The sequence below is a fragment of the Haemorhous mexicanus genome, chromosome 12 (assembly GCF_027477595.1).
Source record: "Haemorhous mexicanus isolate bHaeMex1 chromosome 12, bHaeMex1.pri, whole genome shotgun sequence".
Lineage (NCBI taxonomy): Eukaryota > Metazoa > Chordata > Aves > Passeriformes > Fringillidae > Haemorhous > Haemorhous mexicanus.
Genome location: NC_082352.1, coordinates 3,627,116 through 3,642,173, shown reverse-complemented (window position 1 = coordinate 3,642,173; position 15,058 = coordinate 3,627,116). Strand labels below are relative to the sequence as shown.

Below are 15,058 nucleotides of genomic sequence, written 5' to 3'. Positions count from 1 at the left end.
TTTATATGCACAAATGAAGACTTTGTAATTCAGCTCCTCAATGATACTTATATAAAATAAGACTCTGAGAAGCTAAATAAACATTGAGAAATATGTTAATTATGTTAGAATAGCAAAGTAAAAATAAAGTAGAAGACTTGAAGAACTTTTCTTTTGTTTGCTGTCCAATATACTTTGATTATCAAACAGGCAAAAAAAAAATCTCTAATGATCCTGTCCAAGAGTCTTTGTTTCAATGTAAGAGGAAAACAAGACCCCTTCTGTCCTGAATATTTAGGCCTGTTAGTATCCTCCTGTGATAATCTTGGGATTTATAACTCTTCTGTCTAATATGCAACATATCTAAAAGAAATTGACAATGAATTTTGAGCATATAATGAACAATTATGCATGGAGGATAATCCCACCAAGTACACTGAGAAACAATTTCTCCTGCCTGTTCTCAGTCCTGTAGCAAACCTTGGGTGTCTACCAGGGTCTTTTAAAGTTTGACGTTCCCATCGTGATTTCCAAAGGAAAAACATTCAGAAAACAGTGTTCCTGAAAAAGGCTTCAGGACCCAAACTCTCTACCTTAGGCAATGTCAGGCCTTTGAAAAGACATGTCACTGCTCCTCCCTCACATGCCTGACTGTGCCCAAGGAGGGGCTGCTGCTCTTCCCTGCTGCTCTGCACTCAACAAAACAAAACCTTCCTCCTGGAAACAGACCCGGGAATCTCATTCAGGCCCATTTGCTTCTTTGATGAGGATGTCCAAAACCTGCTGAAGGTTTGTGCAAGCAGAGCCAGTGGGTTACATTTCAGTGGGTGTGGCAGCTGCTGCCCTGGCAATGGTATGAAGCTGTAAAATCTCCAATTCACTGCTGCAGCCCTGCACAGCCACCCAGTGCCCAGCCTAGGCCTGAGATTCCTCTTTCACGCTTTCAGAGCTTTTGAGTGGGATGATAAGGAGGTTTTGCCAAAATGCTTCAGGCGTTTAATTCTGAAAACTAATTTCTGAATTGGGTGCTATGCTAATAATGTATTCCAACCCCAGGCTGCCTGTAATCCCTCACAGACTCTCTGCTCCTTGGTTTCCCATTAGCAGAGCATCTGTCTTCTCACTGCTGCATTGTTTGCTCTCTGCATGGGACCCTTACTACATGAGACACAACAATGTAAGAAATTCATGGGATCACATTAGGAGAGTGAGCAAATATCAAATTTGGTTTCATGCAGATGGGGTTTTGTTGTTGTTTTGACACACATATTCCAGTGCAGTGATTAAAATGAACTGGACAAAATGGGGCCTTCTCAGGCTCAAAGATGAAGGAGCCTCATGGCAGGTGACAGGTTAACTAAAGGAAAATAGTCCAGAACTTTACTCTTCATCCTGCTGAAACCCCCTCACATACCCTGTTGCTTCACTCTGCCTTGCTGTCAGTGAGGAAACACCACACAGCAGTTTGCCTTCTTGCTCCTGTCTTTCCACTTTGTTATGTTTGAAGGACAAGGACAGAGCAAGGAGGGACTCCACATCTGCACAGAGGCAGCAGAGGTCTGGCCATGCACAGAGCTGTGCCAGGAATTCAGCTGATCCTGAACTCTGCCTCTGGCATTTTACAGCCCCTGAGAAGAGAGCAGCCATGGACATCCTACAGCACCTACAGGGACCCTGGCTGAGCACTCACCAAGGCTACTTGCTGTGTGATTAATTAGGAGCCACTAATGATTTTCTTACCTAGATCTTCCTTAAACAAACTCCTGTGGGAGCATCACAGTGATAATGATCAAGAAAAAAGGCTGAATCAACAGTTTTACCTGTGCATCATATTACAGAGCCCAACATTTACTGACTTGATTCACACTGTAGAGCTTCACACTGCACAGGGCTGAACTCTGCTGCAGGTTGTTTACTGTCACTGCTACCATCTACTGCTTACAGTGAAAGAAACTTTTTACACAAGAACCTATCTTTCTGGAACAAAAATTATCTGGGTTTTATTCAAAACAGTTGTTGAGAGATTTCAATTCAGAACATAAGAGCAGCTAATACCAACGTTTATTACCAAAGTGGAAACACGTCACTTTCTCACATGGGTCTTTTTCTAACCCTCCCAAAGAAAAAAATTAATGCTGTCTGCTTCCAAGTGTTTGGCAGGAGTTAAGACATAATTAGAAAGAGTTCTAGTTCTTTTAAGTGTGCTTCAGTTATTGTAATTTACTTTTCAATGGAATATTAAGAAATATGGAGAGTCTGACTATTTGGATCACCATCTCAAGAGGAAAGAGTGGAGTGATTATCTGGCATGAAACCAACTGGAGCTGGTAACAGGCTCTTCCAACATTCCACCAGCAAATGTAACACATGGGAGAGTTACAAAAGGTAGCCAGTTACAAAAGGAAGTCGTAGTGATACATCTCAGAAATAAGCCTGTCTTTGCCTCTCCTTGTCTCCTTTGCCATGTCCCAAAGAGTGATTCCTCCCTCTCATTTAACAACCTGCAGCCCAGCTCAGGAAAGGCTGAGCACAGACCTTACTCACACTCTGAAATTTCACTGTTTCACTGTTTCTCTGTGTTATCACCTGGGCCTAGGTACCACCTGGGTGTTGCTCTTTCATAAACCTGAGATGTCTCAGGACTCCAGCTGGTTTCTCTTGTGGCCCCAGGGCTGCCCCGTGAGCCCTGTGGTGAGTCCTGCACCCTCAGCTTCCCTCCTTGTTTATGGGCTCCAGCTTTGAAACTTTGTCCTCTGGGGAGAATCCCCAGGAGAAAATCCAGATGCCCCCTGCAGACAGTGGGACTTCTGCCACCAGCTTCAACGGACTTGAAACTTCTTGATCCAGGATCCAGCACTCTGGAGCTGTGCTGCAGTAAGAGGCAAACCCAAACTGTCAGCTCTAGACACTCTTCACGCTGATTCACATCCAAAGTGCAGAGGCAGACCAATATTTGACCAATATCCCTACACAGTATGAAACTTGAATTTTAAGGCCATCTGTAGGTTTGACCCAATGCTTCAATTCAGAATACCCCAATTAATCATCATTTCTGTCAAACTCATTTATAAAATGCACCCAGAGCCACTGGCATATTACAAACTTAGGGAAAACTAAGGAAGAAAATTCTCCAAATTTTTTTGGCAGGGAGGGGCTGGAGCAAGAGATACACAAGCAGCAACAGGACTGCAGTCCCTCGTGCCCCCAGCAGGGACAGTCTGCCTTTATAAACTGTCTGCCTTTGTCTTCAGTGACAGCAAGGCTGACTCTGGAACCTTCTGTCCCAGCCTAGAGCAACCAGATCACCTTATGCTTCTGCACATCAGGAATATTGCAGCCAATCCCTTCCTAAGCTTCGATCCCATCATTCTTTAAACATATCAATAAACTCCCATGTCTGTCTGGTCTCTGTCTGTTCTCAACACAACACCCTCCCAGTTATCTAGAACTCCATGTGCTCTGTGATTCCCATCAGACAGGAAATGGACACAAGCTGCAACTTCAATCATTCACCTTTTCAACTGAGTCTACTTTTTTCTAAGAGTCTCACTTAGCAGGAATGGGCTCTCTGGCTAATGCACCAGTCCCAGGGCTCCCTCCCAAGGGGGACTTCCAAACATTTATAGTCACTGAGATGGAAAATCAAACCTCTGACTCCAGCTGACACCAGCTTCCATTACACTAAATAAAAACTATCTTCTGAGGGCCCCAGCAAGTGGGACAGGCCATTTCCCACACTGCCAGGCCTGGAAAACAGCATGTGCACAAACTGAGAAGAAAAGCCTCATTAGTATTAATATTTACATTGCAGCCATGCCCAGGGGCCCTGGCTGGGGTAAGGGTCTTGCTGTGTTTGGTGCTCCAGGAGATGAAGGTGCAAGCCCTGCTCTGATGAGCTGCCCATCACTCAGCTGCTCCTGAGTGAGCTCCTGTCCCTTCCCCAGGAAAGGCTGAGCATTTCCATTTCCCACCTTCCCCTGAGTGAGCTCCTGTCCCTTCCCCAGGAAAGGCTGAGCATTTCCATTTCCCACCTGCCCCCTGAGTGAGCTCCTGTCCCTTCCCCAGGAAAGGCTGAGCATTTCCATTTCCCACCTGCCCCCTGAGTGAGCTCCTGTCCCTTCCCCAGGAAAGGCTGAGCATTTCCATTTCCCACCTTCCCCGAGTGAGCTCCTGTCCCTTCCCCAGGAAAGGCTGAGCATTTCCATTTCCCACCTTCCCCTGAGTGAGCTCCTGTCCCTTCCCCAGGAAAGGCTCAGCATTTCCATTTCCCACCTGCCTCCTGCTCCTGCACACCCTGACAACTTCTGCATTTCTGACATCACAGTGACATTTACAGCTGTGGATGTGAGACAGGGCCCTCTGTGTCCTCTGTAGCCAAATTCTGCACTGCAGAGACCAGGAAAGAGAAGTGTCCTGGCTGGGGACCAGTGGCTGGGGCAGGGGAGAAAGGGATCCAGAGTCCCACCAGACTGGATGGAGAGGAGAAGGAAGGCTGGAGAGAGACTGCAGGGCTGCAAGGGGCTCTGCTGGGGCTCTGGGCTGCTTGCCCTCCTCCTGCCACAGCCCTCTGGGGCTGGGCAGGGCGGGGAGAGGACACCCAAAGGCTCCTGCAGGTCTGCAGTGCACTGAGGCTCTTTATGGCTGCCATGTGCAACATGAAGCTTTTAGAGCCTTTCTCTTTGAGGATTTATGGGCAGAGTTCCTCCAGTCTTATTCACTGAAATGGATGAACAGCTCTAGATGAAACTTTCAACAGCTAATGACAGCAAAGTCAGCCAGAGGCAAAAACCTAGCACGAAGAAGTTCAGCCTAAATGATTAAATTTGGCAAAGTTTTAAGACAGTGAAAGAGAAAATCTTACAAGGGGAAGTTTCAGATGACCTTACAGCAGTGCACTACAGCCTGTGGTGTCTGTAATAGGTTATTTCCAGAGCATCTGAGCCTCTTCCAGTAGTGCATTAAGCAATGGAACTAACATCTGTCACGAGGTTCATTTTCCCTCTCATCTCCTCCCTCGAGGGAAATTCTCTCATTTCTTAACCTCTACTGGACCCCCACTCAATAATGTTCATTACCTCAAGAGAAGAAGGGAAAGCCTATCAAAAGGAGGGAAAAAAACCAAAGAGATAGATAGTAGATCTAAGATTCAGGCTGCTCTGGTGACATTTTAAAAGTGTTTTTTGCCAAGCAAAACAATGTTTAAAAAAAAATTCTTTACATGATATTTAAGCATAGAAAAGGAAAGACAAATTAAAATTATTTTTCCTTCACCCATGATTATGCAGCAATTTATCAACAAAATGAAACACGAACATCTGACTGGGATTATTTATTATACAGTAAGGCATTTATTTTTTGTTCACTTCACCAGGAACAGTGTCTCTGTTATGGCTAGTTAGCCATCTGTGTCCAAAGAGCTTTCAGGAAAGGATTAAACTGTCATTTGTTTTATTTCCTTTCATGAAATAACAGCTCCTAACAGGGCTGGGACAAGACTTGGGTATTGCTGGACTTGTTACTTTAAGGTGGCATTTAAAGGAGTAACTGGATCTTCCTCAGAGCTAAAGCAAAGCAATGTGAAGTTTGGGGGGTTGGTTTTGTTCTTTTTGCTCCTCACACATGCAGTATCCTCCTGGAAATGGCACAGATCAGGCAATCTCTTAGGCAGAAGTGGAATTATCCGTGTATTTATTTTTTAAAATCTGATTCATTCACTTCATTCAATTAGCCCACAAGGCTTTAAGCACTGAGAGAATGTGCAGCTAATCAGGGCTGGCAGCAGGAGGCTGACAAAAGTAACCCAGGGGGGCAGAGGTGTTCCAGGTGCTCCAGCTGCAGGGGATTCCCAGCCATCCACTCCCAGCCCCACAGAAGGCAGCACCGTGGCATCCCCTGCCCACCTGCAACTGCACAAGTGGGGAAAGAACTTCTGACACTTCTTCCCTGCAAAGACAGAGCAAAATAATCCAGCTGGTGTGGAGAAAGTGCCCTCAGTAGGAGCAAACGTGGGAAAACTCTTTGCCAGGAGGATGTACCTCGTGGCCCTGGCAGGGGCAGTGTGGGGTGTCCTGGGGCAGCCTCACAGAGCTCACCAGGAGCACCAGTGTGGGACACAGCTGCTCACTTTGAAAATTGAAAAGGGTTTATTAAACCTTGACAAAATTACAACAAAAGGAGTACACAGGGAAAAAGCTGCAGCACTGGGAACTATCCTCGTGCACACCACGTGGCTGGTTCACCTTCAAGATGGATGCTCAGGCTTTTATACCCCTGGGGGCTGCATCAGCCAGCCCTGGCCCCTCCCAAGGTCTGTCAGGCAGCTCTTCTTTGCCATTTATCAGTGCAGACTGCTTTGTAACCGGACTGGAGGTCAGGGGTTGCCATGCTCACCCCCTGAGCACCCCCTGAGCTTTTCCATCCCAACTGCCTCAGGTAAGAGACACCTGTGCAGCTTCTTTGTACCTGTCCTGGACAGCCCAGGCTGTCTGATGGCAAAAATACAGGGGGGAAAGGGAACTGTGGGGAGAACAGAGGGCATCTAAACTGCAATAACATAACCATACATCACTAAAGCTTCTCTTAATAGTCACACAATAGTTATCCCTTAATTGGGAGAGCCAATCATCTCTAACACAGCACCAGCTCACCCCTGGCCTGTGCCCACAAATCAAAAGCACTTTTCCAAGAGAGGGGTACCTTTGGAAAGGCTGGTGCCAGCAGCCCCTCACTGATGCTTTGGCAGCACTGGGCAGCCAAAGCTCTCAGGGGCTCGCTGTGCTTCAAGTGACAAGTGTGCCCTGCTGAAATGCCACCTGCACAGGAGTGAGGAGAGGGAGAGGAAGGGGAAGGGGAAGAGGAGAGGAAGAGGAGAGGAAGAGACCCCAGGAGCAGCTGGACCCAGCACTGGCTGAACCTCAAGGGGGACACTTTAGCCAAGGAGGGCTTTTCCAAGAGCCAAACATCTGAAAGGATTGGAAAATGGGTCTTCCCAAGGTCTTGGCTTCAGAGACCACAGGTGACACTGCACTGAATTCCACATCCCACCTCTGACTGAGCTGATTAGTCAGGAGTGAGTGGTAGTTAAAGAACCAGGTATCCCATCTGAGCCACTGACTGCAGCTCTGGAGACTGCGCCAGCACAGCAAAATGTACTACTGCAGGAGAAATAAAACACTGACATCTATAGGATGTTCAATATTTCTAGCAGCTACAGTGGGAAGAAACCCATAAATAATATCCATTCTTCACTAAAATTTTCTGCATTTGTTCACTTCTAGAGCCATTTCAGCTTTTCTGCCCATCACTGTGCAGGTGCTACTCACTGCAGCCCCAAAATCACTGGGGACACACCCAGTGTGCCTGCAGGGATGACAGGGAAGGAGCACCTGCAGCACATGAATGGGATCAGCAGCGGCAGCACTGGGGTGACAGAGCTCTGCAGGGATGACAGCCCTCCCTGGCAAGGGGACAGCCTCTCCTCCAGGCACCAGGGAGGCTCCAGGTGCCACCACCTCTGTCCCCCACTGACAGGACAGCAGCTTCCCCTCTCACTGGGAGGCACAAGAGGGGCTCATCCAGGCACTGCTGCCTCGCTGGCACCGTGAGCAAGGGAGCATCTCAGTCTGAGCCTGGGGATCCCTGGAAGGACCTGGAGTCACACACAACCTCTGCTCACCTGGCTGTCACCAGTGCCCTGAGGGACAGCACTGCACCTCCTGTGCTCACCTGGCTGTCACCAGTGCCCTGAGGGACAGCACTGCACTAACCCTTGCCATGTTTGAAATAACCTGTCACAGGCTGTGGGGCTGCAAGTGCACAGAGCTGTGACCCCTCTCCCAGGCCAACAGGAGCATCTGCCTCTCCTGATCAATTCCCAGACAAGCAAAGGCCAAGAACGAGGAAGGACACCATGGCAGGCTGCATTTTCTTAGCAATACAATCATAATGCAGTTAGACTGGATCTGTTTACATTCCCAAACTGAAATAATCTTTTTCTTATCCCCCTGCCCTAACTTCCCTAACATTGCACTGCCATGGTGAGCAGGGAATCCTGCTGCACTCTAAGGGAGCTGCACCAAAGAACTGGAGCCATGCTGGAGACTGAAATTCTCAGTTATACAGAAAAGCATTTCATTTTCTGCTTTGGACTGAAAATGCCTCTTCTTAGACAGGACTGGGTTTCCAGTGTTCAAGAGGAAGACCTGGGAAGATGAAGTAGTTAAAATAATTTCCACTTTAATGGCCATTTTACAGCCTGTTTCCTTTCAACTTTGAGAACAGCTTTGTGCTTTCCCTGGTCACAGAACTCTAAAGTAGGCAAGGTTGTTTGATTTCATTAGTGATACCATGCCATTCCTAGGATTCTTGCTAAGACATTTGCTCAGGGGAGCTGAGAGAAGATGCAGCTACTCCCTGAGCAGCAGCAAGATTACCACAAGCAGGGATCACATCAGAGTTTGGTTTCTTTGCTGACTTACACAGTGTCCCTTCATCTGCTTCTCCCCCATCCCTCAGCTACTGGGAATCTGCTAAAACACCTGTGGGAAGTCTGGGCTTTAAAATCTGTGCCTTTAATGTCCCAACAGTTCCCTAACTTGCAGAAAGTTTATTCCTATCAGGTCTTTAATCTCAGCTTTCCTGGGAAAATCTCTGCAAGTATCTTCCTTCAGAAACCCACTACAGAACATGCCTGAACTAAAGAGTTTTTCCCCCACCCCATGAAAACTGAATGTTTTCCAAAAGATCAAGATTTTTAGATTTAAAATTCTTGTGTTTAGGCTGAAATTACGAGCTAATAACAACAATCATGTCATTAAGTCTGGATGAAAGGTTTTGATCATGGGGAAAACACATTCCAACACAGTTCAAATGAAAAATCTCCAAGGTTTGAGCCCCTCCCTCTCACACTCCATCTCCTCTCCCCCTCCCTGTGCTTCTGCAGAAGCAGAGTAAAGAAAGAGCTGAAAAAAGCAAAGAAGAGAAAAGAATTTTCTCTCCAGAATGCAAGCAAAACAAGAACAAGTTTCAATGATAACAAGACACTTATTTTCTGCACAAAACACGTTTTGGTTTCTTTCCCAACCAGCTCCAGCTCACAGTAAAGGTGTAACACACCAAGGCAAATATAATTTATATTCTAGGAATTCCCATGATTTTTATAGATTGCATTGATGAGAAATGTATTTGTGTACTTTGAACTGCCAGTAACAACTTTATTGTGGGATATACTTTGAGTAATTCCTTTGCATACAGCATGATTATATATTCATTAGAAATGGAAAGTCGTTCTGGAAGACCCAAGCTTCCAAATTAATGGTATTTCAATAAATAAGGTGGCATAAATTCAACATACTGATTGTCCAATTCATCTTCCTCTAAGCTAAAATATATCATTGCTCTCTAATTGCAATTCCCAGCCATGCCATCCTCTTCATCTTAATTCTAAATGGTCTGCACTTATCAAATCATTTGTGGTGCACTGCATAATTCTCACCCTTAATTGCATGAATATTTTATTTTTGGAACAACACAGCTCAGCAACAGGCTTCATTTTTCCTTTCCTGACTGTCCATTAAAGAAAAGCCTTTTCAAAAGCTCTGTGAGCAGGGAGAGAACCTGAGCTGCCCCTCCATGGCCAGCAGCTCCCAGTAACCCCAAGGCAGCCCCAGAGCCGTGAGCAGAGCATGATCAAAGTGTGCCCCAGCACAGCAATGCACAGCCCTGACCCAGCACAAAGCTCTCCCTCCTCTGAGCACTGCTATTCCCCAGTGTTTGACTTCCAGCTCAGCCTTGGCAGGAGAGTCTCTGTGGCTGCAATTCAAGTCCCAAGCCTGAGCAGCTCCAGGGTTTATTCTCTTATTTTACACTTGCTGATGGCTTATGGACAGTCATGTTCTTGGTTTTACAGCCACCACCTCAAACCAAGGAGTCAGTGGCAGATGCTTCCCCCTTCCACCACTGCCAGGAGGCCCCACATCATCAACTGTCTCTCAAAGCAAACAAGCCAACATAAAAGAACAATTTGCTTTAGAAAGAAAAAAAGAAATGCCTGAAATCTTACTTACTAGGAAGTCTTCTTCACAGTACACCTTGCCATTGACATTGTAGAATGCTTTTCCTCGTAGTCTTCTCCCTGTGAAAGCACAGGACCATCAGAATTTTGGTTTTCATCCCCAAACCCAGATGTTCAGGATGCAAATTGAAAAGCACACCCCCTGTACCTGTCTGTGGGGTCTGCTCCTGGCCCCTCTCTTCCCTGAAGGGCCCATCCAGAGCCAGGGCTGAGGATCAGGCTCTTGGCTCTATCTGGCCTGACCAAATCAGGTACCAATCCTTGCCTTAGGTACCTACTAAATGTTACCTTTAAGTGCAGGTTATGGAACCCAGCTGATAACAATTCCTGAAAAACTTGCAATCCAAGCTCAAAATTGATTTGGGGGAAAAGGCTCCTTTGCAAATTGAGACAATTTTCTTGGCAGGTAAAATCCCAGCAGTCTCACATCCCCTGCAATCAGCAGCAGCAGAGTTTGTCTCCAAAGGACTACATAAAGGACACTGCATATGGATGCTCCTGCCACCCTCAAAAATATTAATAACCAACACCACAGCAGCTCCCAGCAACACTAAAGCAGTACAAGGCACACATGATGGAAGGAAGGGCAGTAAAAACAAAACAGAAAACAAGAGATTTTGTGTTCAGGTTTTGACATTTGGCATTTCATTAGCCTATGTGGAACACGACTGACAAAGCCTGAGACAGTCATTAACTGGTGTCTCCCTCTGACTGACAAAGCCTCCTGGAGGGTTTGACATCAGCCATCTCCTGGAGGGTTTGACATCAGCCATCTCCTGGAGGGTTTGACATCAGCCATCTCCTGGAGGGTTTGACATCAGCCATCTCCTGGAGGGTTTGACCATCACCCATCTCCTGGAGGGTTTGACATCACCCATCTCCTGGAGGGTTTGACATCACCCATCTCCTGGAGGGTTTGACATCACCCATCTCCTGGAGGGTTTGGACATCACCCATCTCCTGGAGGGTTTGACATCCCCCATCTCCTGGAGGGTTTGGACATCACCCATCTCCTGGAGGGTTTGACATCCCCCATCTCCTGGAGGGTTTGACATCAGCCATCTCCTGGAGGGTTTGAACATCAGCCATCTCCTGGAGGGTTTGACATCACCCATCTCCTGGAGGGTTTGACCATCACCCATCTCCTGGAGGGTTTGACATCACCCATCTCCTGGAGGGTTTGACATCACCCATCTCCTGGAGGGTTTGACATCACCCATCTCCTGGAGGGTTTGACATCAGCCATCTCCTGGAGGGTTTGACATCAGCCATCTCCTGGAGGGTTTGACATCACCCATCTCCTGGAGGGTTTGATGCCCAGGGCCAGCACTCTGAGCCAGCTCGCAGGGGCAGGAGTGCTCCCCACGGTTTCCATAAACAACGCCGAGGAAAATATGATTGATTTTCAGTGTTTGGAAGTGCCTTTTACACGTTGCCACTGTGATGTGATCCTGGGAAACAGCGAGTGGCACAAAGGAGCTGGGATCTGGGCTGATGCTTTTGGGAAATCACATGCTGCATGTGGCTGTCTGGTGGTTTTACTGTCGTGGCTGAGGGAAATGCTTCTTTTGTGTGCACATTCTTGGGCTGTGGATCTCACGGGCTGCTGTCTCCATACTGCTGGTAGGTGGAGTCAGCCCTTGTTTGTCTTTGCAGCTGTCCTGTGGCTCTGGTGGGGACCAGGACCCCGGTGATGTGGGCGATGTGCTCATCCCCTCCAAGAGTCTCAGGTAAAACGGGGCCATCCCTGAACAAGGCACAGGGCTGGGACAGCAATCAGGGGACCTTGGGGCCTCTCTCAACTGATGCAGGAGCAACCACATCTAGCTCTTCCCTCCTGCTCGTCAAAGCTGTTTTTAAACCTCTCTAGGGAAAGGCAAAGTACATGGAATGAAAGGAAAAATGGGAAGAGGCCAGAATGGCTTTGTAAAGGACATGTTGTCTCTGTCAGATGCAGGCTTGGCACACAACTTGTGTTTAGCTGGTGGAGATGAAGTGCCTTGGATGTGCTGGAGCAGCTCTTTCCCTGTGCTCACCTGGAGCTGGGTGTTTGCTGCAGGGGAAGGAGCAGTGCCCCTCAGCCCAGCACACACCCACCGTGCTGAGAAAGCAGCAGGGGTGACCTGGGACAAATCCCAGCACTGGCTGCTGAGGGATCTCTGCAGGAGAGCAAGGTGCCAGTGCAGGGAGGCTCAGCATCTCCTGAGCACAGCAGAAGGGGCAGGAGGACATGCCACTCTGTAGCCCAGCCTGCCAGTGCTGAGGTTGGTAGGAATGGCACAAATTCTGCTCCTGTTCTTTCCTTGGCACAGCATGAGCCAGTGGGGTCACTGCTTTCCTGGACTGGGGTGGAGGGGGAAGCCTCTGATCCAAACCAAGAAGGCAAAGCCAGTGCTCTGGAGTGCCTCAGACACATCAGGCCTCACCTGCCCTGCCTGGCCCCACTGTGAGTGTCCCCAGCAGCCCTGCACTGCTGGAAACCCTGCCCAGCACACAGAGCTGCTCTCCCTGCCCTACACCTGCCACCTCTGCACTCCCAGCACAACACCTTTCCAAACTGGGGGAAAATACCATTTCCCCCACTTTTCAGCTGAAAAAAACAAGAGACCTGTTAGGGAACTGACTTGCCTAAACTCATAAAGCAGGCAAGCAGCTTGCTCACATGATAATGACTATTGCTAGCAATGATTAATAAGATTGACAGGCCTTTTACCTTAGAAGAATTTAATTCAGGGACTGTACAATAATTATCTCACAAACAAGAAACAGCAAGTTATCACTCAAGCATGGGTGCCTATATTGGCTTCCACATTCTGCATGTTAGAAATAAAGCCAGAAGTGTACATTCCACTGCCCTCTGGAAGGGCTGACAGCACTGAACATGGTCAGACTCCACCCTCAGAGTGCCTGGGCATCAAGTGCAAACTGCTGCCAGGAGGGAAGTGCTGGCAATTGCAGCCAGGGGACAGGAATCCCCAGGAGAGGCAGTGCTGGTGTCCCCAGCCCCAGGGCAGCAGGGTGGGTGCAACACCTTGATGTTGGGATGTTGGGATGTTGGGAGGTAGGAACTTTGGGATGTCGAGACAATGTTGGGATGTTGGGACATTGGGATGTTGGAATGTTGGGACATTGGGACATTGAGACGTTGGGATGTTGGGGTGTTGGAATGTTGGGATGTTGAGACATTGGGATGTTGGGATGTGCAGCACCTGGACCCAAGCTCCAGGTGCTGCACAAGTGGCTTCACCTCTCAAGGTCCTGAAGCACCTGGGGATCCTGCACAGCACCAGCCTGTTCTGTGTAGCTGTAACCTGTTCCTGTCAATTGGGCAGAAATTACGAGTTAAACCCCCCTGAAGTTCCTCTGGCCAGCTGAGCCAAGCACCTGGCCAGCCAGGGAAGGTGACATCACCCTGCCCACTGGCACACAGGCCCTGCTGCTTGGCTTTCCTTTGAATGACTGTGTCTAGCCAAGCCTGGTTACTATTTGCTTTCACAATATTGAAACAAAAAAAGTCAAGAGCTTCTGACAAAACTTGATGCAACTTGCCTACAGCTCATTAGAATGACAAGGAGCAGCCCAGCGCAGAGTTCACGGGGTGGGGTTTGACAAACCCTGCCCTTGCTGGCCCCTCCTGCTGCATTCCCACCTTGGCTGCCCTGTCAGACCAGTTTGCAGCAGCAGAGCAGGGAATGCACAGGGGGAGCCCCCAGCTACCAGCAGCAGCTCTTGGGGGGAAGCCCCTTCTCCCCCGAGTGCTCTTCAGCCTTGCTTCCCCACAGAACACAAAGGTTTTGCTCTGCCAGTGACAAACCAGCAGCTTCCACTTCCTGACAGCCCCACCTTGCACCAGGCTAAGGGATTCCACCACCTCGGGTGGGAGGCAGAGACCTCCCAAACACTCCAGCAAACATCACCAGATAATCTAGCAGATACTGAAATGAAAGCTAGAAATGACTCTATCCCAAGGACCGACCACAACTGGTGATTGCAACCAACGTGACAAACATCCAGAAGAATGCAGGTTTGTGGAATTCTTAAAAAAAAAATTTAAGCAGAACCATCTCTCAGTGTCTAACAGTGGTTTGGACATTTAACCAGTCTATAAGTCTCTGTTATTTAAATGTATCAATTACTTCCTGCACAATTTTTATCTCCTATGTCATAAACTAAAAGGAAGGAATGGGAGAGCTGCTTCTTTATCAAAGGAACAACTCAAAGGCAGCTTGCAAAAGGAAAAATGACCCCCAGTTGACACAGGCTGTCCACAAGTGTTCTCCCCAGTCTCCACAACACTTTGCTGGGTGCTGAAAACACCAGCCAGGAAGCCAAGACAGAGTAAAAACTTTTTCCCAATGCTGTTTCAAATGCTGCTCCAGGACTCCACGGAACAAAATGTGAGTGAGCCCAGGTTTTACAGTCTTGGGGACATGGCCCAGCAGAGCACTGGGAGTGTCCTGCCCCCTCCCCTCTAGCCTGGGAAGCATCTTCTGAGCCCTCCCTGCTGCTGGCCCTGAGTATTTGCCTGTGGGGAGGTCAGTTTATCAATCACAGCCTGCAGTGGGAGATCTCCTGTCTCACACAGGATGGATGCAGCCGGATCAGGGGCTGCCACCCCCCTGGCTGCTGTAAGACAGGAGATAGGAATGTCTCACTGTCACAGCACGGTTATTAGACCTAATTACTGTTTGCAGCATGCTTTGAAGTTGAAAAGTGCCAAGCATTATTATAATATTCTAAGTACTTTGATGATTGAAGACACACAACCCTTTGGTAATCGTGATTTAGTAGCACTGTAGAGTAAGCAAGTTCATGTGAGAAGCTGCATTGTCTCCGTGCCTGACGCTGCTCAAACACAAACAGCTCCCCTCTGACATCATGGGAATGCTGCAGCCCCAGCCCTGCCTCCCAGATAATGCCTGCTGCATCCCAGAGATTGCCAGCGTGCTGAACAACCCACAGCAGAGCTCCCCTCACCACCAGGAGCCTCCGTGGTATTCCCCACAG

General features: G+C 48.2%; 1 protein-coding gene across 3 annotated transcripts in view; it reads right to left on the bottom strand.

Annotated features, from left to right (window-relative positions):
- WTIP (WT1 interacting protein) overlaps window positions 1-15,058 on the bottom strand; it is a 95,155-nt gene that overhangs the window by 20,124 nt on the left and 59,973 nt on the right. For all 3 annotated transcript variants that reach the window (XM_059857789.1, XM_059857790.1, XM_059857791.1), the window contains one exon: window positions 10,044-10,111. In XM_059857789.1, coding sequence (XP_059713772.1) covers window positions 10,044-10,111 — 68 coding nt within the window. The remainder of the gene's footprint in view (window positions 1-10,043; window positions 10,112-15,058) is intronic.